We start from the raw sequence: 27,246 nt of genomic DNA, 5'->3' as shown, positions 1-27,246 counted from the left end.
GCCGGGCGCCAGGGGCAGCAGGCACGCGCGGTGCGGGCCGGTGCGCCTGACGCAGCCGGCGCCTCGATCCGCCTCCGCCTCCGCTTGTTGGCCGAGCTCGAGGCGCTGGCGCTGAATCGCGTGCGCCCTCGGAGCGAGATGAGCGACGCTCCGAGCGAGGCATGCTGATGCCTGCAGATCTCCGCACCCATCCTCACCGCCCTTCCCATCCATCTCGGCTCGTCTTACCCACACACCACACCAAGGGCCACCACGCAGCTCTACGCGCACGGCAAGCGACGCAAGAGGCCACCATGCTCGCGCTGCTTCGTCGCTAAGCCCGCCGCAGCCGCCAGCGTCGCCCTCCACCCTCCTCTCCCCAGCTCGAGCTGGCCCACGCCATGGCGCTCGCACAGCCGCGCCGCGGCCTTCCCGGCGGCGGATGGCTCTCCATGGTGCCCGAGTCCGACGACCGCCTCGTGTCGCCGCCGCAGCTGCCGCCGCCGCCGCCGCCTCCACCCGTCGCGCCGGCCGCCTCGCTGCTCGCGCCGGCAGCCGGCACCTCGACGCGCGACGTGTGCGCCGCCGCCGCCGCGGCACTGCCGTACGCTCCGCACGCCTCGACGAGCTACACTGCTGCGGCTGCGCTGCGCACCAGCGGCAGCTCCAGCCGGCGCGGCGGCGCCAAGTTCGAAGTGGGCGCGCCCGACTCGTCGCAGTGCCCCACGCCCTCCAGCGGCGCACGTTCCAGCGACGCGTCGCCGGTGCCCTTTGACGTGCGCAGCTCCTTTGCGCCCCTGCCGCGCTACGGCCAAGGTGCGGGCTCTGCCCTGCGCCCGCGCGCACCGGCGCTGCAGGCTGCGGCGCAGCGCAAGCGCGACACAGACGACGACGGCCAGGGCATCGAGTATGCCGGGCGACGCTGGAAGGGCAAGACGGCACATGCCGTCGAGCTGGAGATGGAGCAGCTGGGAGACCGCACGGTGATGAGCTACGCGCCCGACGCAGTCTATCTCGCAAGTCGCCTCGAGGGCCTGAAGCGCAATCTCGAGGCGCAGGACTGGGAGCGCAAGCCGCGCTACCTCGCCTGGTCCGACGATGAGGACGAAGGCGCGGCAGAGGCGAAGAGCAAGACGCACAGCCCGGCCGCTGCAGCTGCAGAGGCGCCGGATCTGGAGGACATGGCACTCTCCGACGACGACGATGATGGCGACGTCGACAGTGTAGGTGCGCAGGGCAGCCCCAGTCCGCTGCACTCGCCGGGCGGCGAGGAGGCGCCAGCGACCGCGGAGAGCAAGCCGTCGGCGGCAGCGCTGCGTGCCATGTCCAACGCCTCGACGCGCACCTGGCGCGATGCCGACGGCCATGCCACGGCCGACTTGCTGCGTGCGTCGCGCGGCGGGCTGCTGCGCCAGCATCATGCGGCGCACGACGAGCTGCACACGCTCGAGGGCAGTGCGCTGGTCGACGAGTCGGAGGAGGAGAGCCTCTCCGAAGCACCGGCGCCTGCGCCGACAACCCAGGCGATCGACCCGGCAGCCAAGCAGGCGGCGCTCGATGCGCGCCTCGACATCCGCATGCTGCGCCGCCCAGACCTGGAGCAGGTGCGCGAACTGCACTGCCTGCACGGCGATGTCGATGCCAAGGTCGACTTTGACAGTTACACGACATCAGCTGGCTTCCTCATCCGTCTGCTCGTCGACGAGAAGCACATCTGTCTCGTGGCGGTTGCTCGACCATTGCCAGAGCCGGCAGCAGCGTTGCCGACGGGCGCCGCACTGCTGCCTTCGTGCCCGCCGCCGTCGCTGGACATGCCGCCCTCGCAGTCGGCGTATCTGCTGGCCAACCGAGGCATCGCAGCCGCCTCGCCCTACCTGGGCGGCATCGCCGGCGGCGCCACGCCGCGGCGCTTCAGTCTGGCCCACGGCTGGGGCGCCCCTGGCACCGCCGGGCCTGGCTCCTCGAGCAATCGCAGCACCAATGGCAACGAGGCCTCGTCGCTCTCCAGTCCGCCAGAGAGTGCAAGCTCCACCTCGCCCGCCGATCCCACCGCGCCGCAAGTGCGCCTGCATCCCGCTCCGGCCACGCGCGCCGCACCACCAGCATCGTACGCCGCATCGCACTCGAGCCGGCTTGCGCCCGCCGCGCCGCCGCCGAGCATCGATGTGTCGCAAGTCGAGCGCAGTGGCGCCAAGGTCTCGCCTCCCGCCGAGTCTAGCGCGCGCCACAGCAACGACGACGCATACAAGAACGTCCTGGCCGGCCCGACCAATGCCGTGGCGCCGCCGCGTGCCGTGCGCGTCATGGCTGCACCGCCGCCTGGCGGCCTGCTCAACCGCGACGCAGAGACGATCCTCGGCGTCGCCAGCGCGCACATTACGAGCAAGGCCGTGCCGCCGTCTGCCGGCGGCGGGCTCTGGCCCGGCCTCGAGGCGGACGCCGAGCCGCGCATGCCGCATCTCGAGGCGCATCTCATCACGCTGGCAGTGGCGCACTCGGAGCGCGGACAGGGTCTCGGTGCGAGACTGCTCGATCTGCTGCTCAAGGAGTGCAAGACGCGCGCCTGCGCGCTCGCCGCCAAGCCTCGCCGGCGCGGCTCCGATGCGCATTCCGACGCCCACCAGCCGAAGCTGACGGCCGAGGCACTGGCGGCGCTGCCGATGCGTGTGACGCTCGAGGTGCACGCGTCCAACGCCTCGGCGCTGGCCCTGTACGAGAGCAGAGGCTTCACGCGCGTCCAGGGTGTGCGCGGCACCAAGCCCAAGTACTACCAGGGCGACCCGCGCATTCCGGTGGCCGAACGCCTCAAGATCGGCGGCACCGACGCTTGGGTGCTCGAGCGCACGGCGCCGTAGGGCGCGGCCCCGCTGCGGCCTGCGCCTTCCTCTCTTCTTCCCACGGCATTCGCCGGCTCGTCGCCTCGACATCGACGTCGACTCTCGTTCCCTCGCACTCCAGCCTCCCATCATCTAATCTCTTTAGACGCCCCTCACTCGCTTCTTCTCGTCCCACTCTCTGTCCAGCCGCACATGCCCCTCTCGCTCTCCTCGCCATACCAGCCCCTCGCTCGAGCTCTTCGCGAGCCGTCTGTGCGCACGCAGGTGCGCCTGCAATGTACAGCACCGCCTGTCCGTGATCAGTAGATGGTCGTCATTAGAGCAGGCGCGGGCCGTGAGAGAAGCAAGCAGGGGTCGTGAAGCCAGAAGTCGATATCGAGTGGGTATGGAGACGGGAGCGAGGGCACGATGCGAGACCAGAGAGAGGCAAGTGGGCAGGAGCGACGGCGGCAGGCAGCACCTCAGTTGTCCTCGAGAATGGCCTCGTTGAGCTCGTGCAGCGGCGCCAGCTCGCGCGGCTCGATGAGGTGGAACTCGCTGACAAAGAGGAGGAAGTGGCGGTAAGACGTGTTGAGATGCGCTGTGAGCAAGGAGAGAGTGGGTATGAGCACATCCGAATGCAAGAGCGCGAGGGCCAGGCCGAAAGACGCACCCTCGATGCTCAGCGCGCAGATCTGCGCAAAGTGGTGGTTGTAGATGTGCGCGTAGACGCGGAACAGCCGCCGCAGAATCGACTTGACCGTCGCCTGGAAGTTTGGCGGGAAGGGCACGCCTGCGACATCAAAAGTCAGCTCCAGCTCTGAGCTCGCAGAGCGTCGTGGGCTGCTGCAGCACGCACCGACACGGCTCGGGAAGATCGTCTCGTCGTCGAGCATGCCCTGTGTCCACGTCATGAGGCAGTCGACATACTCGGGCGCACTCATGCGCGTCGGGCGCTTGAACTGCACAGAGGCACTGTCCTGCCAGTGGTACTCGTAGCGCGGACCCGCCGTCATGGCGGGGCACTCGAGCGAGGTGCACTGCGGAGCAGAGCCTGTGAGCCGGGATGCAGGAGAAGAGAAGAGCGAGCGACGCACAAACTCGGTGACGGTGCCGTAGAGCATGTTGAGGTGGTTGAAGAAGTCGACGGCTGCGGAAGCGCCAGTCAGCTCTCTGCGCACTGCGCTCTCCGCACTGCTGCGCAGTTTTCCTCTTCATACCGTTCGCACCAACGCCCAGACACTGGCAGAGCTGCGCCCGTCCCATTCCACAGCAGTAGAAGACCAATGACGTCTCTACACGCCCTCACCTGCGCTGCCAGGGAGCCCAGCCAGGTCGGCTGTAGCTCAGGACCAATCGGACGCAAGCACACTGCACTTGAGGAGTGCAGCGCATGCTGTCTTTGCGCACCGTGCCTCGCATGCCGGCGGAGCCCCGTTGGTGTTTCCCAGTGCTCTTCCTTGCGCGCGCCTCTCGCGCTGGCTCCCTCCCGGCAGCAGCAGCGACGCCGCGCTCATCACCGCACGGGCAGCACACCGGCGCCATCACGCCGCCGTCGCCAGCACCTGCCGACGGTCCTGCTCCGCTGGCCCTCACGGCTTGCCTCCTCGGCGCCTCGGCGCATGCAGCGCCATCGCTCGCCCCTGCCCTGCCCCGCCAGGCACTCACTGTTGACGGCCAGCCACTCGTCCAGGTCCTCGCCCTCGGGCAGCACCACGGCCTGGCGCAGGTTGCCGCTGCCTAGCGTCGCTTCGGCATAGCGCTTCAGCTGGCTGAGGTGCGCGAGCAGCAGCAGTCAGCCAGTGCAGCGTGAGTAGACAAGAGGCGAGGGTGCGGCACGACGCACTACTGCTTGGTGCCCTCGGGGATGTTGCGCTTGGGCTTGAAGGTGCGCGTCTTGCTGAGGCTGCAACGCCGCACGCACGCCGCGGGTCAGCCGAGGGACAGCTGTCGCGCGATGCGCAGGGAGGAGCAACGCACCCGAAGAAGGACGACATGGCGGCTTGCTGCGACGGAGGTGGTGGACGTGAGCCAACGGCATCGGCGACGCCGACGCCGCAACGTGCCCCAGCGCCGCCGCCGCCGCCGCCGCCGCCGCGCGCCCCACAGCCACGCGCGCCGCGAGCGGGGCGCGCGCCGCCGCCTCACTCTTGCCTCTCCCACCCCAACCGCAACCTCGCCGCGCGGCGCTCCCACTACACTCTGTGAATTCTCCTTCGCTTGAAGTCAAACCTGCATCTCTCTGTCTGCTGGCTCGCAAGCGCACGATGCAGCATGCAGCCTGCCCGCCAAGCCAGCGGCCGCGCGCACGCTTGACATGGCGCGCGCATCACGCCGTGCCGTGCCAGGGGCTTGTGTTGCTCTCACCCCCTCGGCGCCGGCGTGTTGTGTGCACGTGACGCGCGCCGCGCCGGAGGTGCCTCCACCTGATGAGCGCGCTGCGCTGCTCAGCTGCTGGCCCGTGCTGACCGCTCGGGGCTTCCTTCCTTTCCTCATCGTCCGCCTCAGCCGATTCTCATCATCGTCCTCCGTCTCAGCCTCGCCTTCAGTCCCTTCCTCGCTTCTCATTCTGAGCCTCGATCTCGTGCTCATCCACCGGCGCTCTCCACTCCACAAACGGCGTGCCGCACCGCAATCCTTGCCCTCGTGATCAGTGCACACGCCCGCTCGTCATAGCGCGCGCTGCGCCGCGCCGCGCTGCGCTGTTGGCAGCGCAATGTCCGCCATGTCGGCGTCGCTGTCGACGAGCTCCAGTGCCAGCTCGGGCACCTCGATTCCCATCGTCGCCGCGCCTCAGCGGCCGGCGACACACGTCCTGTCCGCGCGCGAGTCCCATCCTTCGACGATCCTTGAGCGCCTGAAGCCGTACACCGTGGCCAGCTTGCCGCACGAGGCTGTCGCTGAGCTCGACGTCTCGCACACGCCACTCGGCGATGACGGCGCACGCACACTGCTCGCCTGGCTGGTCGCGCGCCGCGCTGCATGGCCAAAGCATCTGCTCGATGCATGCGCTGCGCAGTTGCCTGCGAACAAGGCTTGCTTCGACGACTATCTCAACGACAGCACCAACGACGCCAAGCAGAGAGAGCAGAGAGAACACCGCAAGGCCAGCCGGCTGCAGAAGATGCGTCTGCTGGGCGGCGGGCATGAATTGTTGGAACATGCGTTCAGAGTCCCTTTCGAGACCACACCGGCGAGCGAGGAGTGTTCGTTCAAGCTGCGCACGCTACTGCTCTCCTCCACTGAGCTCACGTCCACTGCACTGCGCTCTTTGGCGGAGTACGTGCGCGGCAACGCTGCGCTCAATACGCTTGAGCTGCAGGACAACGACCTGGGCGTGAGTCGAATGCCAGTCCTGGCCGCGCCGTCTTGTGTAGCTCTGCTCTGACGACTTCCGCTCTGTTTCGGCTCCACAGGGAGACTCGTGGCCCCTCGCCTTCCTCGCGCGCACGCTCTTCTTCTCCGGCCTGCGCCACCTGAACCTGGCGTCGGCCAAGCTAGATGTGCACGACTTTGTCACGTTTCTCGACTCTCTTCGATCTGCCTCTCTCCGACAGCTCCACCTCTCAGTAGCGCTGGCCAACAACATCCCCTCGTCCGACGCTCGCACGGCAGCAGCTGCTGTCGCGCGCCTGCTGCGCCATCGTGACGGCTCGTCTGCTATCGCAGAGCAGGGAGTGGGCTGGGCGCCTCAGCTAGAGAAGCTCTCGCTGAACGGCAACGAGTTCACATGGAAGGGGGTGCGTGCCATCGTCGCTGCCGTGCTCGGCGCCGTGCCTCCAGACGAAGCTGGCTCGCTCGACGCTCCGAAGCCCAACCGCGTGCTCCTGCACCTCGAGCTCTTCGCCACCATGTCGGACGAGCGCCCGTCCTCCGACTCGGAAGAGGAGCAGGGAGAGGCTGAGCGAGGCGGCGTGGCCCATCGTGCCGGCAGGCCACTGAGCATCTCAAGTTCGCTGCGCGCTCAGGCGCAAGAAGCTCGTGCAGCCGCAGCAGGCGATGCTGCCTGGATCGCCTCTGCGACGCCTGGCGGCGTCACACCTCCGCGCATGGGCGCCGCCGAGGCAGCTCGACGCACGCCCATCTTGCTGCCCGGCTCCTCTTCTCGCACGCATGCAGAGCAGCCTGCAGAGGCGGTGACGCAGCCATCACCGCGTCGCAACGCCACGCCGAGCGCCGGCGAGCTGTTCGAGCAGATCACGCGTGCCGACTGGCGTCGCCTGCTCGGTGCACAGCTGTGGCGCAACTCGTCGGAGAGGGGCGTCGTGCAAAGCGCCGCGCTGGCCGTTCTCGTCGCTGCGCGTGTCTTGGGCTGTAAGAGCCGCGAGACAGCGCCTCGGCAAGACCCAGGCGACGACGACACCACGATGGAGCCAGCCGGCTTTCCATTTGCTCGACTGCCGCTCGAGCTGCGTCTGTCCGTGCTGCGCCACCTCGACGAGCGGCACGTGCTGTCGGAGCCGCAGTTCGGACGCATCGTCGCGTGGGCCAGCGATGCCTCGACGATCGGCTATGGCTGTGGGTTCGGCCTGTCTGTGCCTCGCCTCGATCTTCCATCGCCAGCTGAGCGCGAGACGGCCACGCAGAGCCTGCTGCCGACGCATGCATGGGACTGGCACGCAAGTCTGCGTCGCTCGGCGCCGCGAGACTGGGAGGCAGAGCTGCTCGACAAGCCAAAGGACAACCTGGGCGAGGGATGGGGCGGCGGAGGCGGGCCTGATGGCACGGGAGGCGCAAAGCCGACGAAGAAGAGAGAGGTCAAGCCGGGCATGGCGGCCTTCTGGGAGATGACGGGCACGGAGACGCCGGAGTGAGAAGGCACAGGGCAGCGAGGGTTGAGAGACGTTCACGCGATACCACACCATCATCGAGCCAATACAGCACGTCACCACGAGAGCCGCGCACGCGCGTGTGATCCGTATAGTCCGATTATGATTGAGCGGGCAGGTGGGTAAAGCAGGTAGATGCTGCAGAAGCAGTCCGAGCGCGTCCGGCAAGAGAAGGGGAGCGCGGCTCCGGAGCCAGGAGATGGCTCGGCAACGCGCAGCTAGTCGAGCGACAGGCGATGCGGATTGGACCCCTGCACGCGCGCATTGGCGTTCGAGGCCTCCTCGTCGGCCTCCTCCCAGCTCTCAAGCTTGGGTGGTGCAGACGCATCGGCGGCAGGCGGTGCGGCAGTGCCGTCGACGCCGCCCGTGCGGCCCAGCGGCACGCGCGAGGCTCGTCGGCCGGTGCCGATGAGGTGGCCCATGGAGTCGTGCGCCTCGAGCAGACCTGCGCGCGCAGAGACGTGAGCTGACGTCGTGAGGGCACGGGAGAGGGCGGCTGCGCACCCTTGTTGAAGTTCAGCAGACACCAGATGGCGTTTGCGAGCGTGAGGAAGAGCGAGATGATGGCAAAGATGGAGAAGAACGTGAGTGTCAGGCGGACCGTGCGGTAGTCGTCTGCCGTCGACGGCGCGTAGATTCTCGTGATCTGCAAGTAAATGCGTCAGTCTCTCGCAGCACTCCTCTGCGCAATGCCGCCTGCGCACCTTGTAGATGAAGTATGCAGCGCCCGCCAGGAAGGCGAGAATGCAGAGCAGCATGAGGCTCTTGACCTCCTTGCGCGCAGCAAAGGCAGAGACGAAGAGAAGCACGATGCACACGGGAATCGCGGCGATCGTCAGGCCGAACTCGGCGTCGTCGCGGTTCGAGACGAGGATCAGGTAGGCCCTGCGTGGAGTGGACTGTGAGACACGTCCGCTGAGCGAGGAGAGCAGGGAGAACGCACATGGTAAAGCCAACGCCGAAGAAGAAGTCGTACTGCGAGCATGCGCTGGCGTCAGCACTGCACTGCTTGCCCTCCCTTCCCCCACATCACCCACCTTGAGCAGCACCTGGAAGACCTGGTACACGAGGAAGCGTCGTCGCTGCTCGATGCTCGCGCCCAACGCCTTGTACACACTCCAGCCATATTCTCCCCACAGCTTGTACGTCAGATACGTGATGGGAATCTGCGCCAGGCCAGTGACGACGGGCACGACGATGAGGAACTTCTGCACCTCGTCGTACAGCCCGGGCGGGACACCGCCGATCGCTTGGTTTTGAATGCGGAGTGCGATCTTGACTTGCGGGATTTGGAGGGCGGCAGTGACGATGAGGGCAAGATTGAAGATGCAGACGCCGATCTGGAGCAGGCGCGTGAGCGCATCGCAGGAGAGGAGGCGAGCAGAGCAACGCACAACTTGGATCGTGTTCTTGAGCCGGTTGGCATCGAGCGAGATGGCCACGCAGAAGAGCATGCCGAAGACGAAGCTGGGCGGACGCGAGGCAGAAGTCAGCATCGCAAAGACGGCAGGGAGAGGAGCAGAGAGAGAGAAGCAGGACGCACAGTGCCAAGAAGACGGGAATCGTCTTGAGATCCTGCACTTGCAGACCGAGCGCTGCTTGCGTGCGATTCTGGGCCGGCGGAGATGTCAGTGAGTGACTCGGGCCGAGCAGCGGCCGCCCAGTCCGTAAGCGAATTGCCTCCAAGCTACGCTCGGCACATCTTGCCGGCCTCCTTCTGCACTAGCCCCCCCCCCCCACGCCTTGCACCGCGCTGCTCTCTCTCTATGCAACTCACCCGAATCATAGCAAACACAATCGCAACCATTGTGATCACCACTGCCGCCTCGACACAGACGGTGATCATGAACGCGCCGGCCCAGCGACTCGGCAGCCAGCGCTCATCCACGACGCTCGAAAGCGTCGCTAGGCTCTTGCCGCCGCCGCTCGTGGCGCTCTTCTCCGTCTTGCGCGACGCCAGCGTCGTGCCGCGCCGCGGCGTCGAGAGCTGTGCGGAGGTGCCCGGCGAGAGGGGCGAGAGGGAGAAGTGCGGCGCGGCGCCCGCAGGCGCGCCGCTGGGCGAGGCCGAGGAGAGAATGCTGGGGCTGCCACTGCCGCTGCCGCGGCGTGCGTCCGAGACGCCGGGCGCAAAGGCCGACGCTGGTGCCAGTGCTGGTGCGGCCACGGGAGCCGGCGCGGGAGCGGCGATGGGCGCGTACACATCTGCGCTGCTCGCTGCTGCGGCAGCAGGCAGAGGAGCAGGCGCATAGAGATCGGCACTGCTGGCGGGCACGGCACTGCCAGCTGCGATTGGTGCTGGTGCGACTGCGGCTGCTGGAGCAGCGCTGGGCGCCGCGGGCGCAAGCGGCATCGCGAGCGGCGGCGCAGGCAGTGGGCCTCTGCCGCCGAGCTTCTGCGGCGAAGCCGGCTGTGAAGCGCCGCGGGGCGTCGGCGTCGAGCTGCGCTCCGGCTCGTCGTCGTCGGTGTAGAAGACGCCGCTGGGCGCCTCGCTTGGCCGTCTGCCTCCCGCTGCCGAGCGCGAGGGCGAGGAGAAGCCGACGCTGCTCAGATCGCCCTGCGACACGCCCGAGCGCGAATAGTCGAACGAGCCCTCGCGCGGCGTCTCGTACGCGCTGGGCCCGAGCGAGGCAAACGACTCGCTGCGCGCGCCAAAGCCGCCGCCGCCGGCGTTGTTGGCGGTGAGGAAGGAGGTGGAGGAGGGGTTGGCCGTGCTGCTTGCGGCGCCGGCGGGGCGCGCATAGAAGCCGGCGTTGCCTTGTCCTCCGTCGCCGGAGGAGCGCGGAGGTGAGAAGGACATGACGAGAGAGGTAGTGGAGGTGTGAGAGAAACGAGTGAGGGGTGGGATCTCGTGTGAGAGCGGCGAAAGTGAAGCGCCGCACAGGCAACGAGGCACGCCGCAAGCACGGCGCGCGGCCAGGCACAGCGGCTGAGGATCGCCGAGGCGGGCCCCCTGCCGCGGCATGGCGGGCGCGGCGCAAACTCCGCCGACGTCGATCATCCCCCCGCGCCGCAAGCGGCCTCTTCGCGCTTGCCATCACACGCTGCTCCGACATGCTCCTGCTGCTTCGCTCGCACAGGCAGGCGGCGAGATGTAGCGATCGATCCGTTCCAGACTGGCAGCATGAGTGGAGCTCGCGATGCAGCCTTGTCAGGCTGGCGCCGGCGCTGCTCGTTGTCGTCTGCGAAAGCACGGGGAGAGACAGCCGGGTCATTGTCGTTACTTTGAGTTTATATACAGTTATCCGCTCGCAGCAGACATCACAGCTCTTGGGGCCGGATGGCAAGGCGTGTCACTCGTAATTGGAGTCCTTCTCCAACATATGATAAGATACTCGGTTCGATTCCGGGCAGGAGCATCCTTTTTGCACTCAGCTCTTTTGCTGCCGGCTGTGGCGTGCACTGCGCCTCTGGCAGCGAGGCGTTGCTTTTGCAGTCGCAGTGTGCGCTGTGGTACCAGAGCGGTGAGAGAACGACCGGGGCGTTCAGCGCGCGGCCCGCCCCAGGCTGCCTCGGAGGATGTCCTCGCCGTGGGCCGTGCACGGCGCGCTCCACTTTGCCAGCTTCACGACACGCGCCGCCGCGCCGCGCGCGCCGTTCATCACCACGACCTCTCACTCTACTCCGTCCTCCTCACCCTCGCCCCAACGATGTCCGACGCGCTCGAGCGCGCCATCCTCGAGGGCGCATCGGTGTCTGACGCACTAGCGGCACGCGAGCGTCGCGAGGCCGCCACGCCGCCGCGCACGCCATCGCCGAGCACCTCTGATGAGCTCGGCTCTGATCTCTCGGACCACGCGCACGAAGACGACGACGCGGCATTCGTGCCGGAGGACCGGCCCGGCGCCAACACGGGCCCCAAAGGCGTGCGTGCTGATGCTCGCGCTGCTGCGGCGGCGACTCGTGCGCAGCGCGCAGAGCAGGTGCAGAGCACCAACGAGAGGATGCAGCGCATGGCCCTCACCAGCGACACGACGTGGGAGGAGGATGTGCACGCGAGGAGTGAGGCGGCCGAGCTGGAGCAGCTGCGTGCACAGCGGCTGAAGGAGCTTCAGGCGGCACAGGCAGCGGCCGACGAGCGCAGAAGGCAACGGCTCGCCGGCGAGGGCGACGAAGAGAGAGCGCCGGGACCGCGAGGCATCTACTCTGGCCAGGCGACGCGGAGGACAGGCGTGTTCGGACATCTGAGAGAGGTGGATGAGCAGGGCTACGTCGATGCAATCGACCGCGAGGCCAGCGGCACGAGTGTCGTTGTGCATCTCTACGAGAAGGTGAGTGAGAGAGCTGCGTGGCCGTAGGCGAGGTCTGCCTCAGAAGGATGCACCTATGGCTTGCGACCACCTTCGCGTCAGACGCTGACGCCTCTGCGGTCAGGTGGTGCCCGCCTGCGTCAAGTTGACGCACGCCTTGGCGTCGCTGGCTCGTCTGTACCCGGCCACCAAGTTCCTGCAAGCGCGCGCCTCAGCCATCGGCTTCGGCTCTGGCTCTGCATCTCACGTCGCCGCGTACGACGATGACGAAGACGTCGCTGCGCGCGAGGCGAGAGAGGACAGCGCGGCGGAGCTCGTGCCCACGCTTCTCATCTATCGCGCCGGGCAACTCGTGGCCAATCTGGTGCGCGTGGATCTGGAAGATGGCTGGGGAGCGGGAGAGGAGAGAGATGTGCGCGACTTGCTGGCAAAGTGAGTCATGGCTGCGAATCGGTGACATGAGCGTTGCTGATGCGAGTGCTCAGGTACGATGCCATCGAGAGCAAGCCGAGCATGACAAGAGAGGCGCAAGAGGAGGAGGGAGACGACGACTGATCCGAAAACGCACTGCTGGGCGCAAACGCCAGCTGCAAGGACGCACTCAGCTCGGCGAGCGACTGCAACTGGCGGCGTGTTGGCACTCCTCGCCGGCCCATCTCCACGTCGCGTCTTCCTCGCGACCGTGAACAGCAAGGAGACGTTACCGCGCTGTCAAGCTCCTCACGTCGGCGTCTCGACAGGTCTGACGAGTCAAAGCCTCACGACCCCTCGTTGTTTTTCCTCGACGTCACGAGCGAATGATGTGCCGCGGCTGGGCCGCGGCCGTCGAGTGATCCGCCATGATCTTGAACGACACTTCCTCACCTCTCGATGGTCACCTGCGTCACGCTCTTCTAATTCCACCATCCTTCTCGGCGACAGCTTCAGCGTGACGTGCTCCGTCATTCCTGCGCAGGCAGAAGTAGAGGCCAAGGAGCTGCGACCTGCCGCTTGCTGCCTAGCGTCGAGCGCCGAGTGCCGAGCGCTGCCGAGACGGGACTGGAGCGGATGAGAGATGATCGCGCAGGGTCGAGTGCAGGAGGTGCAGCATCCAGCGAGCGGCGCCGCAAGAGGCGACATGCGGCTCAGCCTGTCGAAAGGCTCGCACAGGCTTTGCTGGCGGCGCTGCGGGCCTGCCAGTCCCGCCTCCGCGGCTCATGTGCACGCGCGCACGCCGCATGACGCGCTGTATCGTGACAGCTGCCGCATGTCGTGTCCGGGTGGGCGATGCGGATGCCGAGAGGTGCTGCTGCAGCGTCAGTGCAACGTGCTCGGTCACGCCGGCGCCGGAGTGGAGGAGGAGCCGAGAAGGAGCTCATGGCGCTGCAGTCTGCGCGCACACGTCTTAGCGCCCGATGCGCTGCGCGCCTGATGCGCCGCCTAGCGCCGGCTCCCACGGTAGCGCGCCTGACGCACCGCTGCCAACCGCCGCCTCGCGACGCGCCTCGCCGCCATCGCCTCGCGCTCTCGCCGCTGCTGCGGCACAGGCCGGCGCCAAGTGGCCCTGAGGCGAGCATGGCTGTGCACCAGGCTGCCGCGCGTCTCGACGATCTCGACGGCGATGGACTGTGCTCGACGCTGCCTCGCCCACGATGCACAGCCATGCACAGTCGGGCGCGGCTCTAGCGTCACTAGACTAGCTACGCGAGGTGCAACATCTCGACCCTAGCACACCCTCGCGTTGGCCGAGCATCCTACATTTGCCTGCCGTCTCGGTGATTCTCACTTCTTTCGGCAACTGGTGGCGATCCTATAAGACCTGGCCTCCGCGCTGCCCCGTTCCCGTCTCGCTAGGCCTGCCACCCACATCCGCTCTTCTCTCCTTTGCTTCTCCGTCTCTCTACCACACGTTCCTTACCCGCGCACCCTGGTGGTCGCATTCACATAGCTCGACGCTCTTAAGTCCCTCTTGCTTCATCCTAGCCCCACTCTACTCCTCCTCACTCTCCTCTCGCACTCCCGCCATGTACTTCTCTCCCGCCCTCGTCACCATCCTCACGCTTGGCGTGGCTCGCAGTGCGGCCGCGCCGCTGCGCACGCCCTTCGCTGCCGCAGATGCAGCGCTGGCGGCACGCTTCCACTCCGGCCTCGCCGCTCGCGACCACGGCGCCTCCTTGATGGCGATGCACCGCCGTGCACAAGTCATGGAGCAGGCCGCCGCCGTCGTCGCTCGGCATGCCAGCCTGCCGCGCAGCGAGGAGCGCACGCGCCTTGTCGTCCGCGACCTCGAGCGCCGCGGTCTGCTTGACCGTGAGTAGTGCAGTGCTCAGTGCTGGCTTCATCCATTCTGACTCTTCACTTCACAGAGCTCGTCATTGCGCTGCGCGACATCCTCACCACGCTGCTCGGCCAGAACCCGCCGGGCTCCAAGTCGCGCCGCAGCTCGCCCGAGGAGACCGAGGCGCTGCTGACGCAAATCTCGTGCCTGCTGGCTCAGCTCATGGGCCAGGAGGTCGATGCTTCAATGTGCACCTTCGTTGCCACGACGAGTGCTGGAAGCAAGAACGGCACTGCCAGCGCAGCAGCTGACAAGAACGCCACTGCCTCTGCTTCCTCGAGCTCGAACTCGGCACCACTGCCGGCGGACTCGGCCAGCCGCAAGGCCAAGGCCGAGAAGGCAGACAAGGCGGACAAGGCGGCGCAGAAGGACAAGGCCGAGCACGATCAAGACGGCAAGCCCACGGCGGCGGCCGCGACGCAGAAGCAGCGCGAGCAGATCCGCGACATCATCCTGGCGCGCCAGGCGCCGTCGGGCGTCACCGGCCTGCTCACGGTGCTGCGCGACCTCGTCGATGCGATCCTCAACACGCTGCTCCCCATGTCGTCGCGCAGCGACGAGGCCTCGTCGACGCAGCAGATGAACAGCACCTCCTCGCCCGACGACGGAGAGTGCCCGCCGCCGGGCACGATGAACGACGGCATGTACCGGCCCAACTGCCCTGGTGAGCATGCGCGACGCCACGCCGCCACCTCCATAGCTGACGGACCCTCGCAGGCTACGGCGGCCGTCGCGATATCGCTGAGCGCGACATGATGTCCGACCTCATGACGACGCTGCTGCCGATGATCATGCAGATCATGGCCGCGCTTTCGTCGACCGAGAGCGCGACCGCTGCCGCTGCCACATCATCGGCCGCGCCTGCCAAGCAGGCCAACGCCGCGAGCACCTCGACGGACCCCATCGGCGACCTGCTCAGCGGCCTGTACACCGGCAGCTCCGATGACACCGCCGCCGCTGCTGCGCCCACCGCCGAGAAGGCCAACAAGAAGAACGACACCGAGGACGCTCCGGGAGGCAGCGCCTCGGCCGTCGACTCTGCCGCCAAGCTGGCGGTGCGCGAGCTGCTCGGCGCCGATGGGCTCGAGCTCGTCGAGCGCGGCGAGGTGATGGCCCGGCGTGCGGGCGGCATTCTGGGCGAGCTCCTCGTCGACGGCGACCTGCTCTCGCGGCGAGCCGACTTCAGCCCCGTCTGGGCCGAGGTCAAGAAGCTCGGCAACGGCGAGTGGACGCGGCGCGACGTGCACGACGACTTTGCGCCCGTGTGGCAGAGCTTCAGCGCCATGGTCGACGAGGCCCTGGGACAGGCCTCGCCGGCCAAGCGCAGCAACGGCAGCAAGGCCTCTGACTTTGCACGCGCCGCCATGCGCTTCGGCGCAAAGACGTTCTTCCGCGGCGGCTCCAACTTGCGTCGCAGCACCGACGCGCACGGCAAGCGCGCCGAGCACGACTGGCAGCCGCTCCTCTCCGCCGCCGGCGACTTTGCCAAGACGCAGATGTCCGAGTGGACGACGGCGCTCAACGAGCACGCCCAGCGGAAGGCCTAGAAGGGAAGACTAGAGGAAGATTGACCCACCTGGATCGTCAACGTCCGCGAGAAGACGTTCTCGCGGCCACGCAGAGGGGGACGCCCCTCTGCAGAGCACTTCGAACACCGAGAGACCAGCCCAGCAGGAGCATATCACACCCACAGAGACCTGAGCCGCAGCACCTCACCCACCCTCACTCTCTTTACCTTGCGCGCGCTACTGGATTGGCCGCGCTCCTACTGCAATCCGATAATCACTCCTTTGCCGGTGAAGCGTGTGGAAGCATTGCGATGTGGCGTGACGAACGAGGAGTGCCCGGCGGCCCCAGAGACGAGAGGCGGGCAGCGGCGCACCTTGCGCTTCTCACCGGCAGCGAGCGTGCACGATGGCCGCGCCGTGCTCCTCGTACTCCTGCTTGCTGACCCAGAGCTGGTGGAACGTGCCCAGACTGGCGAGGATGGAGCCGCCGAGCCATGCGGAGTAGCGCCGCTCGACGGTGTTGCCCGGGCTGTGGATCTTGATCTTTTGCTGCGAGTGGGCCAGGCCAGCGTCAGCGTGAGCGCATGGATGAATGTCGGCGTTACGGGCTACTCACACCAGGCGCAGCAATGTTGAGCTGGTAGCTCAGCCGGTCGTTGAAGCCGGGGATGCAGGTGCCGCCGCCCACACAGACGATGTTCTGCAGCAGCGTCGGCCGGCTGTCGACGTCGGTGGCGGCAATGGCATCGAGAACGATCTGCGGAATGGACGGGTGTTGCTCGCCGCTCGGCAGCTGACAGGCGGGCGAGCGATCAGCAAGGAAGCATGCCGCTTTGCGTACTCCTGTCTGACTCACCACGTCACCCTTGCCGGCCCACAGCTGCGGCGAGAACATGACCTCGGGTGCCCGGAAGCGCTCGACGCCGAATTGGTCATTGTATCCATCGGGAAACTCGAATGGCCGGGCGGGCCGATGTGTGGCCTGCGCCTCGTCCCATGGCAGGTCGAGCACCTGCGCCAGACTCTCCTTTGCCTCGTGCAGCACGCGCATGCGCGCAAAGGCCGAGTAGCTGTCGGTCGCCTGCCGGTCGCGCAGCTGCGCAGCGGCGGGCGCGCCGGCACCTACGGCCGCCTTGGCACGCACGTTGTACTGCGGCACGATGGACACCAGGCCGCCACTTCGCGGCGAGCCGGCAGGAGCGGAGACGGAAAGATCGTAGAGAAGCGCGCGCGAGACGGCGTCGCCGCCCAGGTTGACGGCACGCCGGATACCCTTGCGCAGAACGAAGCCGTCGACGACGGGAATTGCCGAAGCGTGCGAGGCGCCGACGTCGAGCAGCAATGACGTCGGCTTGCCGGCCGCGAAGCTGGCAGTGAAGAAGTACGAGAGGGCAGGAGCGACGAGCGTCAGGACCGGCCCTGTGCACGCAATCGCATGCCGACTCACGAGCTGCACACCGTCGCGTTGGCCAGGTAGAAAGCAGGCGCGTTGAGCTGCTCGAACGCCAGCTCCGCCATCTGCTCTCGGCTCTCGCGGCTGGCCCATGCCGGCTCGGTGAGGAGGAGCGGGTGCTCTTCAGCGCGCGCACCCAGTAGGCCCGTCAGCACGTGCTGTGCCAGCGCCAGGTAGGCCTCAGGAGACGTGACTGCGGAAGGAGGCAAGCAGGTGAGATGACGCGCGACAGAGGGAACACCGTAGCACGGCCGCCCGCACGTGCAGAGGCGGCTGGGCTCGTCCCGCCCAGCAAAGAACGTCCTTGAAACCGCCTTGAAGCTGCCAGCTGGACACCAGCGGATGCTACGTCTGTCCTCGCTGACGCCAGTTGGGCATGTCGGCGAGGCCCGGGCATGTCATCCAGCGCTCTGCTCGTCGCTCGAGCAGCGCGCTGCCGCACCATGCGGCCCGGCGACAGACTTGGCTCTTGACGAGCGCGCCATGCTGTACAGCTTTGCGCGACCCAGACGTGCATCGCGTCCCCACATCCATGGCCCGCATCTTCGCCGCCCGCGCTCGCCATCCGCGCTGCCGCTGCCGCACTCACCCATGCCGTCCTGCAGCGGCGAGTCCAGCTCTGCGCCCTCTCGCCACGCCACGCCCGGCTCTCCCACAAAGCGCCTGCGCGTCTCCTTCTTCTTCTCTCCCTCCATCTGCTCGTCGCCATCGCCGTCGGCGCCCTCGCTGGCAGCGGCCGGCAGCCACGAGTACGGCGTCGGCACCACGGCGCGCGGCGCGTCGTCGCCGGCCCAGCCGCCGCGGAACGTAGAGGTGCCGGCGTCGAGCACGATGGCGGAGACGTCGTCGCCGCCGTAGATGCCGGGCATGATGCGGATCGAGAGTGGGAGGAGGGGATGCGGAAGGAAGGAGCGGCCTGGCGCGTGCGAAGGTCGGCGAGCTCGACTCGAGGCCTGGGCGCGCGACGCGACGGGTAGAGTGACTTCAACTTGCGTTGTATTGGCGACTACAAGACGCGCACGCCCGCTCCCACGCCTCCGCCGGTCCGGTCCATGCCCAGAATGTCGTCGTGGGTCGCATCTGGGCGATAAAGGCGGCTGTCGTTTGCGCTCAGAATGCGGAGGATATCTGTGCCTATATCGTAGTGCTGCTTTCGGGCGGGTAGCCAGGATGCGTGATAGCGTGAGAGGGACGAGCACGTCGCAGGACGCTCACAGACACTGCAGCGCGTTTGGGTTTGCCGCCCTTCGCTCGACCCCAACCGCAGACGCCAAGTCATTCAGGGTGCAGAGAGCATCTCCGAGCACCTCTGAGCTCATTCAGAGCCTCTCACATCCTTCCAGTCAGCGTCTTCGCGCTCGTCGGGTGCAGAGGCTGGCCGGCGAGGGTCTCGGGTGTTGCTTGTGCCGCATCTCTCGTGCGAGAGGGATGGAGGCACGCCGCCAGTGTGCGCCTCTCTGTCTCGCGCACGCGCCATGGCGCGCTGCGGCTGCCAGCGAACAACAGAACGCGCGAGCCGCCTTCCAAGGGCGGAAGCTACCTCGCCCGCTGCGGCTGAGAGCCATGCTGCCGCATGACTGCATGCGTCCCGCTGCTGGACAGGAGACGTGCCGAGCCATGGTGGGATGAAGTGCTGCGGCAAAGCGCGAGCTGCGGCAGTCTGCGGGATCTGACGCGGTGCGCTCGCCCTCGTTCTCGCGCGCGTGCCGCCGCTCCCGGTCCGCCGCGCCTTGCTCTCTCGCCGCCGCGCCGCGCTTCTCTCACCTTCTCCCACCATTCCGCACCCCAACGCACCACCCACATGTCCTCTCCACCCGCCGCCGAGCTCGCAAGCTCCGAAGGCGTCGCCTCGCCCGTCCTCACCGACGCTGACGGCGCGCCCGCCTCGCTCGACGGCTCGCTCGACGGCGCCGCGGCACACGATGATGAGGAGCACGCCGACGGCGCCGAGGCGCCAGAGGGCAACGGCAGCGCATCGCCTGAGCACACAGGCAACGGCGTCGTCTCGCCTGCGCCGTCTGCAGATGCCGCACCGGCTGCCAAGGCGCCCGGCTCGGTGGCCGGCACGCCCAAGAAGCCTGCAGCCGCCGGCGCCGCAAAGCCCGGCGTGCGTGCGCCGCTGACGGCCGGCGTCAAGGTGAGCTGCCTGTCTGCCATCCTGGGTGTCCTCTCTGACACATTGCACAGCCAGCAGTGCGGCCAGGCGTCAAGCCAGCAGGCACGACAGGCACAGCGGCGCCGCGCTCGAGCGTGGCAGGCAAGCCGGCTGTGCCTGCTGCTCGCACCACCACGACGGCCGCCCGGCCAGCTGTCGGCACCGCTGCAGCACGCACGACTGCCGCCGCCAAGCCTGCTGCTGCTGGAGCTGCCAAGCCTGCAGTGTCTGCGACGGCCACTCGCACCGCAGCGGCGCGCCCGTCGACGGTCGGCACGGCTGCGGCACGCACGACGCCTGCCGCCAGCAGCGCCGCCGTGCGCAAGCCGGGCGTGCCTGCCAGCTCCAGCGCCGCCAGCACGCCGGTAAAGAAGCCGCTCGCTGCATCGACATCCGGCGCCACGGCTGTGGCTCGTTCAGCGACCGGCGCTGCGGCCGCGCGCCCGCCGAGCACCACCGCGACGCGCCCGCCGCTGTCCGGCACTGCCACGTCTGCCCGTCGCCTCAGCTCCGCCAGCACCAGCACTACGGCCTCGACGCGCCCGGCCGCTCCTCGCAGCAGCGTCACGCCCACGAGCGCCGCTGCTGCTGGCACCAAGCCAAAGACGGCGTCGGAGTTCCGCGAGGAGATCGCCCGTCTCGAGAAGGAGGTCGAGGCACGCGACGCCAAGCTGGAGAGTCTGCAGTCAGAGCTCGACAAGAAGGAGACGGCGCCTGCAGATCCCGAGGGAGACGCAGCGCTCCAGCAAGAGCTGGAGCAGCTCAAGTCCGAGCTGCAGGGACGTCCCACCGGCGAGCGAGTCGGGGAGCTCGAGGCGGAACTCGCAGGCGCCAAGAAGCAACTGCAGGACGCAGAGGCTGCTCACAGCGACGCCGCTCGTGCTCGCTCAGACTCAGCATCGGCGGAGCAGGAGCAGCTGCGTGGCGAAGTCCAGGCGCTGCAGTCCGAGCTAGACGACATCAAGGCGCAGCGTGACTCCATTCGTTCTAGCTCCGACTCAGCATCGGCAGAGCAGGAGCAGCTGCGTGGCGAAGTCCGGGCGCTGCGTTCCGAGCTCGACGACGTCAAGACGCAGCGCGACTCCGCTCGTTCTCACTTCGACTCGGCATCAGCAGAGCTGGAGCAGCTGCGTGGTCAGCTGAATGCGCTGCAGGACGAGCTCGACGACGTCAAGACGCAGCGCGACTCCGCTCGTTCTCACTTCGACTCGGCATCAGCAGAGCTGGAGCAGCTGCGTGGTCAGCTGAATGCGCTGCAGGACGAGCTGACGGCAGCAAAGGCTGGCACCGCAGATGCGGCGACGGCTCAAGGCGAGCTAAAGGCGCTCACCTCGCAGCTCGAGGACGTCCAGAAGGAGCGGGACACGCTGCAGTCCCAGCTGGACGAGGCGGAACGGCGCGCCAGCGACGCCGAGACGCTGCGAGGCGAGCTCGGCCAAGCAAGATCCCGTGCCCGCGACGCAGACTCGCTGGAGTCGGAGCTCGCGTCGCTGAAACGGCAAGTCGACGAGGCAACGGCCGGCGCCAGCGACGCTCAGAAGCTGCAGGTCGAGCTGGACGACATCAAGCAGCGGCTCGCGGCAGCACAGCAAGACGCTGCCACAGTCGAGCAGCTGCAGCAGGACCTCGACTCGGCCCGTCGTACCGGCGGCGATGCAGCACAGCTGCAACAGGAGCTGGACGCGCTCAGGACGCAGCACGGCTCTGCTCTCGAGCAGCTGCGAGCTGATCACGCGACGACTCTGGACGACGCCGTTAAGCAGGCACGCGAGGCGACACACTCTGAGCTGAGCGCCACACACGAGAAAAGTCTCGACGAGCTGCGCTCGACGCACGATGCGGCACTCGAGTCGTCGCGCAGGTCGGGCGGCGATGCTGCTCAGGCCTTTGAGCAGGAAGTGGCCTCGCTGCGTGCCCAGCTCGAGAGCCAGCAGCGTGCCTTTGACGAGCGTCTTGAGACTGTGCAGAGCGAGCACGCGGCCAACCTGGCGGAGATGCTGCGCACAAGTCAGGACGAGGCCGCCTCCTCGCACGGCAACGAGCTGACAGCCGCACGCGAGGAGCTCGAGCGCGTCTCGGCGCAGCTCAAGTCGCTCAAGGACGAGGCAGGCCGTGCCTCGGAGGCACGTCAGGCGCTCGAGAAGCGCGCTACCTCGGCCGAGGCCGAGGTGCAGAAGTCCCGTGCAGCAGACGCAGCCGCAGCCCATGCTTCGAACGGCACGGCGGCCGAGCTGGAGCGCCTGAAGGCAGAGCTGCGCGACAGCCAGGAGGCGCTCGCTCAGACACAAGGTGCCTTCGCCGGTCAGCTCGACGAGATGGCCAATGCGCAGCGCAGCATGATGCAGGAGGGCGCCGACCGCCGGGCAAAGGACATCAAGGAGCTCAAAGTCGCGCACGAGAGTGAGTCTTGGCGCTGTCGCCTGTGCCTGGCGCTCTTGCTCATGCTCTCACGCAGGGGAGGTGCAGCGGCACATCTCCAAGCACACGCAGGACGCACAGTCGCTCATGGCGCTGCAGGACCAGCTCAACGCCGCCGAGCGGCAGGTCAACGAGGCGCAGGCGCGTGCTCGTGCCGCTGAGAGCAAGGCGGCCACGCCGGTGGTCAATGTGCCGTCGGACGCGTCCGAGGATCTGATCGAGGTGAGCTGAGCGTGGCGCCTCCGAGCTCTGCTTGGCGTCAGTCACTGACTGTGGCCCCTCCTCGCCAGCTGCACAATCTGCACAACCAGAAGCTCGAGTATCTCACGAAGCAGCACGCCGAGGCCAAGCAGGTGTGTGGACCGCAGCCGCTACGCGCCGGGCACCGCTCATGCTGACCCTGCACGCCAGACGCTTGAGGAGGAGCTGGCTACGGCAAAGGCGTACGCGGAGCAGGCAGACGAGGCTCTGCGCTCGGCCAAGCTGGAGCTGAGCTATGCGCAGGTGAGCGGCGCGTGCTCCTGCTTCGCGACTCGAGGCTGACCCTACACGCCGTCCACAGCAGGAAGAGGCGGAGGCCGAGAACCTCAAGAAGGAGATCGCGCGCCTTGAAGCGCAGCTGCAGGGCCCCGCTTAAGGATGTCACACGCTTTCTCGGGCACGAGGCGCACCAGCAAAATGCTGGCAAGCCTTGGCCCCTGGCCTCTCCTGCGGCCACCCACCCCATCAAATACCCCTTACCACCTTCAATTCCGTGCCGAAGCCCATTCATTATCAGTCTACTTGCGCTCAAAGCTCTGCAGCCAGTGCTTGACGAACTGCACCTCGCGCGCCTGCACGTCGGCGACGCGCTTGGGCGGCGCATCGCCGTCCTTGCGCTGCGTGTTGGAGTCGCAGTGGTGCCAGCAGTCCGGGATGAGGATAAAGGGCCGGTCGAGCGAGTCATGACGCGCGCCGCCGAAGGCGTACTCCTCTGAGTGACCACTGGCGGGACGCCATGGATCGTACTGGCCGTTGATGATGGCGAGACGCGACGAGGAGAGGGCAAAGGAGCCCAGCTCGTTGACCCAGTCCACGTTGGGTGACTCGGGCCTGCGACGAGAAGGTCAGCAAGCTGCTTAGCTCCGCCGTCGTACTCAACACGCACATCTTGTAGTGCTCGCCGGCCGGGAAGCCTTGGCGACACACGCGGCTCATGTACTCGCGGTCGACGAGCGCGGAGAGCAGCTTGGGCATCGAGACGTGGTACGTGCGTGCGTCCTTTGCAGGCGTGCTCACGCGCGGCGACGTCTGCAGGAAGCCCCAGGTGGTGCAGTACTGTGCAAGAGCGGGATGATCAGCGAGCTGCAGGGAGTGAGCGGGGGACATCGACACACCTGGAACGTCCAGGACACCTGTGGATGCAGAAGCGCTCAGCATTGCATACGCGTCATTGTCAGAGGCGACTCACGCGCTCGCTGAGGTCGTCCAAGCCCGTCACGTTTGTGTAGCGCGTCCAGTCGCCCGTGCCAAAGCATTCCTCGGCCGACTCTTTTTTCGTGCACGGCTCGACGATGCTCTTGCGCATGAACGTTGCCAGACGCGAGACCTCCAGCGGCACCTCGCGGCCCTCGATTGGCTCGTGCTTCTCGTCAGGCAGGAAGTGCATCGCTGCAATCTCCTTCTTCGACGGCGGCACGTACGAGCCGTCGGTCGGCGGCAGCGGTCCCGAGAAGGGGTTGCGCGTCGCATTGCGGCAGTACGACGTCCACGTGGGATCGCGCTGATGAGCATCCCAGTTGAGTCCTTGAAAAGAGCCCAGCAGCGAGGTGAGGGCATTGGCAAAGTCGGCGGGGTCCGAGAGCTCCGAGAGGCCGAAGAGGGACTGCAGCTGCTGTGTGGCGGCAAGAGAGCGCAGCGGCTGCACCTGTCCGCGCTCGGGCTCGGGCGCGAGGATGCTGTCCATCCATGCTGCACAGACGAGCAGCGTGAGTGTGAGCGTGCTTGGGGAGTAAAGAAGGGTGCACGTACCGATGGCGCTCTGCAGGCTCTGCGTGCAGTCGCTCGTGCTGCCTCGGGCGATCGGCGCAAAGTATGCCGGGAAGTCATCGATGGCGGCCAGCACGGCGGACGAGGCGATGCCGCCAAAGATCACATCGGGGTACAGCGCTGCGCGAGTCACGTCCCGGCGTCAGCAGCAGAGCAATGACGAGAGGGAGGAGGTGACCTGCTCACCGCGCATGTGCGCCGCCCGTGTGCCGGCGTACGAGCCGCCGTAGTAGATGACGGGCTGATGCGGTGCTCTCAGATCATCCTCCACGCCCTTGATCTTTCACCAGTCACCGGATCAGCGTTCCGCAAGCCGCGAGTGGCCCAAGTCAAGCCCACCTTCAGCTCGCGCACGAAGCGCGCAGAGTCCTCGAGCGCCTGGCGGTTGTTGAGCCAGCGCAGCTGGTCCACGCGCCACGCCTCTCCAGGCCCGATGAGCTTGCGGTCGGGGAAGGACTCGCCGTAGTAGCGATGCTGGTGCATCGGCGCACGTCAGTGGACCGCCCTGCCGTGCGATGGAGCCCCACGTGTGTCGCACTCACCTCCAGGATGATCGGGATGCCCTGCACCGCCCTTGCAATGTCATTCACCACGCCGCTGCGCAGATTGCTCAAGCGATTGTCACCGCTCGTCTCGCCGCCGTCGTACACGATGAGCGGCACGACGCTGTCGGGCTTGCGCTTCGCATCGAGATGCTCGAGCGTGTACCAGAAGCGCTGCTCGAACGTGACGTTCGTGGAGCCGTCGAAGTGGTCGAGCGGCTGGGTGAAGGTGCCGTTGCGGATGTGTGACTTTGCAGCGGAGGGGAAGAGGTGCGAGAAGGGCATCTGCCGCCCGCGGAACGAGGGCGGCGGCGCGACGGACTCGGGCGAGGCGGCAGCAGCACGCTGCCGCGCGGCGTGCAGCGAGTGGATGTGCGGCGCCAGATGGCCGGGTGCATGCAGCGCGGCGACATCGCGAGGATGCAGCGCTGCGAGGGCGCAGAAGAGGAGCAGTGAAAGGCGCATGGCGGAGCAGGAAGGGCGCGCTGAGGTTGTGGAGGGTCGGGAAGAAGCGCGGCGGCGCGTCCGAGGCTGACGCAGCTGCGGTCCGTGCGCCGTCGACGCGCTCAGCAGTGAGCTCCTTGCAGCCCCCTCCGGATGCCCTCTCCAGCGCTCTCTCGCCCTGTCCATCGGCATTCACACAGCGGAGCACAGACAGCACACCGCGTATGCGATACGCCCAGCGGATATGCTGCACTGGCTGATATGACGCAGGCGAGCTCAGGCGGCCAGACGAGGGCCGCCTGCTCGGCAGCTCTTGGACCACGCCACTCTCCAAGCCTCTGGCTGCCTCATACTGATGGAGGGCGCGCCGTCTCACGCTCCACTCCTTTCGCTGTGCATCAAGCGAAGGCATTCATTCTAGCACACCTCTCCGGCGTCACAGTGCCCAGGCGCAAGTGCGTCGCCCATGGTGCACCGTCGCACGCCGAGCGGCGTGGTGTGGCAGGCAGCGTCCAAGCTCGCACTTTAGAGCGCCGAGGCACCGGTGATAATGTCGACGAGCTCGTTAGTCTGTCGCCGCATCCTGCGTCAGCCTCGCTCTCCTCTCTACGCGCTGCTCCACTCACAATGGTGGCCTGGCGACCGCGGTTGTACTGCATCTGCAGGTTGCTGATCATGTCGCCGGCGTTCTTCGAGGCGTTGTCCATGGCGTTGCGCTTCGAGTTGATCTCGGCGGCGTGGCCCTCGACGAGCGCGGCGTAGATGGCGTTGGCGAGCGAGAACTCGGCCAGGTCCTTGACCGTGTCCTCCTCGAGCTCGTAGGCGCCGAAGTTGGCTGTGGTGACGCATGAGGGTGAGCGGGCAGGCAGAGGTGAGAGGGCCAGGGCATCTACGCACGTGCGTCACGGAGCGCGCCCTCGGAGAAGACCTCCATGATGCGCGACTCGAAGGCGATGGCAGAGACGTAGGCGTTGTACACAATGTTGACCTTGTCGAACGAGAGGCCGCTGGACACGATCTGGTCGGCAATGGCGCTCGCGTCGGCGAAGGTCGGCACGTCCTTGCCGATCTGGTTGAAGCTCAGGCTGACGTTCTTGGGCAGGGCACGGGCCAGCTGCGCCTTGGTCTTCTCGCCGAGCACGACAATCTTGGGGCCCTCGGTCGTCTCGGTCGAGACGGCAGCCTCACCGCCGAGCTTGGCCATCTCGGAGCGCACGCGACGCGCCACCGACGAGTGGATACCACCGCACAGGCCCTTGTCGGACGAGACGACGATGAACAGCTCCTTGCCGCCCGAGGGAGACACGGCCTCGGAGTTCTTGAAGATCTCTGGAGAGGGGCGAGCGTGAGCACCGCTGTGCACGCTGGATCGCCTGCGACTGCACAGTGACACGGCGAGTGCAAGCGGCCCCGGGAGCAGCCGCACGTGCAGGGCAACGCATGGCATGACAGCGCTAGCGACTCGTCCAGCTGCTCCACTCTCCACACCGCCTGCCCTCCCAGGTTGCACCACATGGCCGGTCTGGCTGTCCTGCCGGCGCAGACTTGTTCGTGACAACGCGACCTGATACCAGACGACGCGGCCTAATGCCAAGCGCTCAGTCCACAGCGGCCATGCGATGCCGCCGCCTGAATGGACAAGCGTGGTCCGCTGCAGGACCGAGCCTCGACCTCGACGCCCGTTCATGTCCCTGCGTGCCGTGGTCCGACCCGATCTCCTCCTGGCTGTGGTAATCGGCCCTGCTCTCGTCGTCTCGCTCGTGTTGCCTTCCGCCCAGCCTCGCCAATTTGCCCGCCTCATGTGCCCCCGCCCGCAGTTCCGCGTGGCTAGCACCACTCACCGTTGTTGGCCTCGCCGTACACTTTGGCCGCGTTCATGGCGCGCTGCGCCTTGGCCAGCTTCGTCGAGGCAATCATCATCATCGACTGCAGACGTCAAGGGCAGACAGCGAAGGCGAGAGGAGAAGAGAGGGAGAAGAATGGGTCAGCTTCGCTGCTTCGCTCGCTCATCTCCCATGTGAACCGAGCGCATGATACTGTGCACAGGCATCGCAGAGTGCGCACAGACAGAGCTCAGCGACAGCCTCTGCGACAGCCGGATGATGCGCCGTCCGGCGGCCTTGGCGGCTGTGAGCCTGCGAGGCAAACATCGCCGGGGCCCTGCCGTACAACCTCTAGCTGCACCTCAAGGCAGCGCTTGGGGCGCATGCTCTCGCACGCTCCTATCAATCTGTCTCCAGCAGTGCGTCTTCGCTCTCTTTGCGCAGCTATCCACCTGGTTCTTGGCATGCCGGCGCTGCGCACCTTGGTGATCTTCTCGATGTTCTTGACACTCTTGACGCGGCCCTCAAGCTCGCGCAGCGTGGCGCACTGCGTGGCGCTGGCGTGGAAGGCACGCGGCGCAGCGGGCGCGGCGGCCAGGGCGCGCATGGCGGGGCGCGAGGCACGAGACAGAGAAGCCATGATGTGCGGAGAGGGGAGAGGAGGGTGGTGGAGATCAGGCAGCGAGC

The 27,246-nt window shown here is 67.1% G+C and overlaps 10 protein-coding genes and 1 non-coding gene across 11 annotated transcripts; 6 read left to right on the top strand and 5 right to left on the bottom strand.

Annotated features, from left to right (window-relative positions):
• The first annotated feature begins 6 nt into the window (after positions 1-6).
• FA09DRAFT_328009 (hypothetical protein) lies at positions 7-3,296 on the top strand. The gene has a single exon (XM_025741615.1). It carries the CDS (start codon positions 381-383, stop codon positions 2,832-2,834), a length of 2,454 nt encoding a protein of 817 aa, XP_025600874.1. The 5' UTR covers positions 7-380; the 3' UTR covers positions 2,835-3,296.
• FA09DRAFT_333439 (putative MOB1 protein) lies at positions 3,278-4,792 on the bottom strand (the record flags this gene model as incomplete). Its single annotated transcript, XM_025743692.1, has 7 exons — positions 3,278-3,396; positions 3,469-3,588; positions 3,655-3,835; positions 3,893-3,945; positions 4,464-4,567; positions 4,642-4,701; positions 4,776-4,792. The coding sequence occupies 7 exons, from the start codon at positions 4,790-4,792 to the stop codon at positions 3,278-3,280; spliced, it is 654 nt and encodes a 217-aa protein (XP_025600873.1).
• Positions 4,793-5,287: 495 nt separating this feature from the next.
• On the top strand, positions 5,288-7,690 carry FA09DRAFT_328005 (hypothetical protein). The gene is made up of 2 exons (XM_025741614.1): positions 5,288-6,132; positions 6,212-7,690. The coding sequence occupies exons 1-2, from the start codon at positions 5,512-5,514 to the stop codon at positions 7,607-7,609; spliced, it is 2,019 nt and encodes a 672-aa protein (XP_025600872.1). The 5' UTR covers positions 5,288-5,511; the 3' UTR covers positions 7,610-7,690.
• Positions 7,691-7,710: 20 nt separating this feature from the next.
• On the bottom strand, positions 7,711-10,477 carry FA09DRAFT_304815 (hypothetical protein). Its single transcript, XM_025740481.1, has 8 exons — positions 9,402-10,477; positions 9,168-9,235; positions 9,019-9,091; positions 8,662-8,964; positions 8,568-8,599; positions 8,329-8,509; positions 8,129-8,270; positions 7,711-8,069 (listed from the first exon to the last, which is right to left on the bottom strand). Exons 1-8 carry the CDS (start codon positions 10,419-10,421, stop codon positions 7,843-7,845), a joined length of 2,046 nt encoding a protein of 681 aa, XP_025600871.1. The 5' UTR covers positions 10,422-10,477; the 3' UTR covers positions 7,711-7,842.
• Positions 10,478-10,887: 410 nt separating this feature from the next.
• Positions 10,888-10,980, top strand: FA09DRAFT_t14. Its single transcript has one exon. It is a non-coding gene; the product is annotated as a tRNA-Thr (tRNA).
• A 214-nt stretch (positions 10,981-11,194) lies between these two features.
• Positions 11,195-12,910, top strand: FA09DRAFT_328004 (thioredoxin-like protein). The gene is made up of 3 exons (XM_025741613.1): positions 11,195-11,892; positions 11,996-12,303; positions 12,357-12,910. Exons 1-3 carry the CDS (start codon positions 11,272-11,274, stop codon positions 12,424-12,426), a joined length of 999 nt encoding a protein of 332 aa, XP_025600870.1. The 5' UTR covers positions 11,195-11,271; the 3' UTR covers positions 12,427-12,910.
• An 802-nt stretch (positions 12,911-13,712) lies between these two features.
• Positions 13,713-15,735, top strand: FA09DRAFT_358644 (hypothetical protein; the record flags this gene model as incomplete). Its single annotated transcript, XM_025744989.1, has 3 exons — positions 13,713-14,160; positions 14,217-14,852; positions 14,906-15,735. Exons 1-3 carry the CDS (start codon positions 13,875-13,877, stop codon positions 15,733-15,735), a joined length of 1,752 nt encoding a protein of 583 aa, XP_025600869.1. The 5' UTR covers positions 13,713-13,874.
• Positions 15,736-16,080: 345 nt separating this feature from the next.
• On the bottom strand, positions 16,081-18,018 carry FA09DRAFT_336710 (Actin/actin-like protein; the record flags this gene model as incomplete). The annotated part of the gene is made up of 5 exons (XM_025743915.1): positions 16,081-16,245; positions 16,313-16,489; positions 16,553-17,063; positions 17,144-17,342; positions 17,739-18,018. 5 exons carry the CDS (start codon positions 18,016-18,018, stop codon positions 16,081-16,083), a joined length of 1,332 nt encoding a protein of 443 aa, XP_025600868.1.
• Positions 18,019-18,575: 557 nt separating this feature from the next.
• Positions 18,576-22,212, top strand: FA09DRAFT_191577 (hypothetical protein). Its single transcript, XM_025739396.1, has 4 exons — positions 18,576-19,286; positions 19,337-21,704; positions 21,760-21,944; positions 22,013-22,212. The coding sequence occupies exons 1-4, from the start codon at positions 18,723-18,725 to the stop codon at positions 22,118-22,120; spliced, it is 3,225 nt and encodes a 1,074-aa protein (XP_025600867.1). The 5' UTR covers positions 18,576-18,722; the 3' UTR covers positions 22,121-22,212.
• A 289-nt stretch (positions 22,213-22,501) lies between these two features.
• On the bottom strand, positions 22,502-24,577 carry FA09DRAFT_293849 (hypothetical protein; the record flags this gene model as incomplete). The annotated part of the gene is made up of 9 exons (XM_025740062.1): positions 22,502-22,814; positions 22,870-23,039; positions 23,099-23,116; positions 23,173-23,346; positions 23,401-23,672; positions 23,733-23,870; positions 23,937-24,030; positions 24,090-24,224; positions 24,293-24,577. The coding sequence occupies 9 exons, from the start codon at positions 24,575-24,577 to the stop codon at positions 22,502-22,504; spliced, it is 1,599 nt and encodes a 532-aa protein (XP_025600866.1).
• A 684-nt stretch (positions 24,578-25,261) lies between these two features.
• Positions 25,262-27,166, bottom strand: FA09DRAFT_336707 (putative ATP3-F1F0-ATPase complex, F1 gamma subunit; the record flags this gene model as incomplete). Its single annotated transcript, XM_025743914.1, has 5 exons — positions 25,262-25,306; positions 25,363-25,571; positions 25,634-26,065; positions 26,578-26,662; positions 27,041-27,166. The coding sequence occupies 5 exons, from the start codon at positions 27,164-27,166 to the stop codon at positions 25,262-25,264; spliced, it is 897 nt and encodes a 298-aa protein (XP_025600865.1).
• Between the last annotated feature and the right edge of the window lie 80 nt (positions 27,167-27,246).

Source organism: Tilletiopsis washingtonensis, assembly GCF_003144115.1.
Source record: "Tilletiopsis washingtonensis strain MCA 4186 unplaced genomic scaffold FA09scaffold_3, whole genome shotgun sequence".
NCBI lineage: Eukaryota > Fungi > Basidiomycota > Exobasidiomycetes > Entylomatales > Tilletiopsis > Tilletiopsis washingtonensis.
The sequence above is the reverse complement of the archived record's forward strand: the minus strand, read 5'-3'. Positions and strand labels throughout refer to the sequence as shown.

Coding starts and splice junctions, on each gene's coding strand:
- FA09DRAFT_304815 (XM_025740481.1), bottom strand. CDS start 10,421: ATGTCCTTCTCACCTCCGCGCTCCTCCGGCGACGGAGGACAAGGCAAC. Junction 9,236..9,401: donor TTGTGTTTGCTATGATTCGG/GTGAGTTGCATA, acceptor CCGCCGGCCCAG/AATCGCACGCAAGCAGCGCT. Junction 8,271..8,328: donor CTGCATACTTCATCTACAAG/GTGCGCAGGCGG, acceptor ATTTACTTGCAG/ATCACGAGAATCTACGCGCC.
- FA09DRAFT_328005 (XM_025741614.1), top strand. CDS start 5,512: ATGTCCGCCATGTCGGCGTCGCTGTCGACGAGCTCCAGTGCCAGCTCG. Junction 6,133..6,211: donor TGCAGGACAACGACCTGGGC/GTGAGTCGAATG, acceptor TCGGCTCCACAG/GGAGACTCGTGGCCCCTCGC.
- FA09DRAFT_191577 (XM_025739396.1), top strand. CDS start 18,723: ATGACTGCATGCGTCCCGCTGCTGGACAGGAGACGTGCCGAGCCATGG. Junction 21,705..21,759: donor GCTCAAAGTCGCGCACGAGA/GTGAGTCTTGGC, acceptor GCTCTCACGCAG/GGGAGGTGCAGCGGCACATC. Junction 21,945..22,012: donor CGTCCGAGGATCTGATCGAG/GTGAGCTGAGCG, acceptor CCTCCTCGCCAG/CTGCACAATCTGCACAACCA.
- FA09DRAFT_328004 (XM_025741613.1), top strand. CDS start 11,272: ATGTCCGACGCGCTCGAGCGCGCCATCCTCGAGGGCGCATCGGTGTCT. Junction 11,893..11,995: donor TTGTGCATCTCTACGAGAAG/GTGAGTGAGAGA, acceptor CTCTGCGGTCAG/GTGGTGCCCGCCTGCGTCAA. Junction 12,304..12,356: donor GTGCGCGACTTGCTGGCAAA/GTGAGTCATGGC, acceptor GCGAGTGCTCAG/GTACGATGCCATCGAGAGCA.
- FA09DRAFT_328009 (XM_025741615.1), top strand. CDS start 381: ATGGCGCTCGCACAGCCGCGCCGCGGCCTTCCCGGCGGCGGATGGCTC.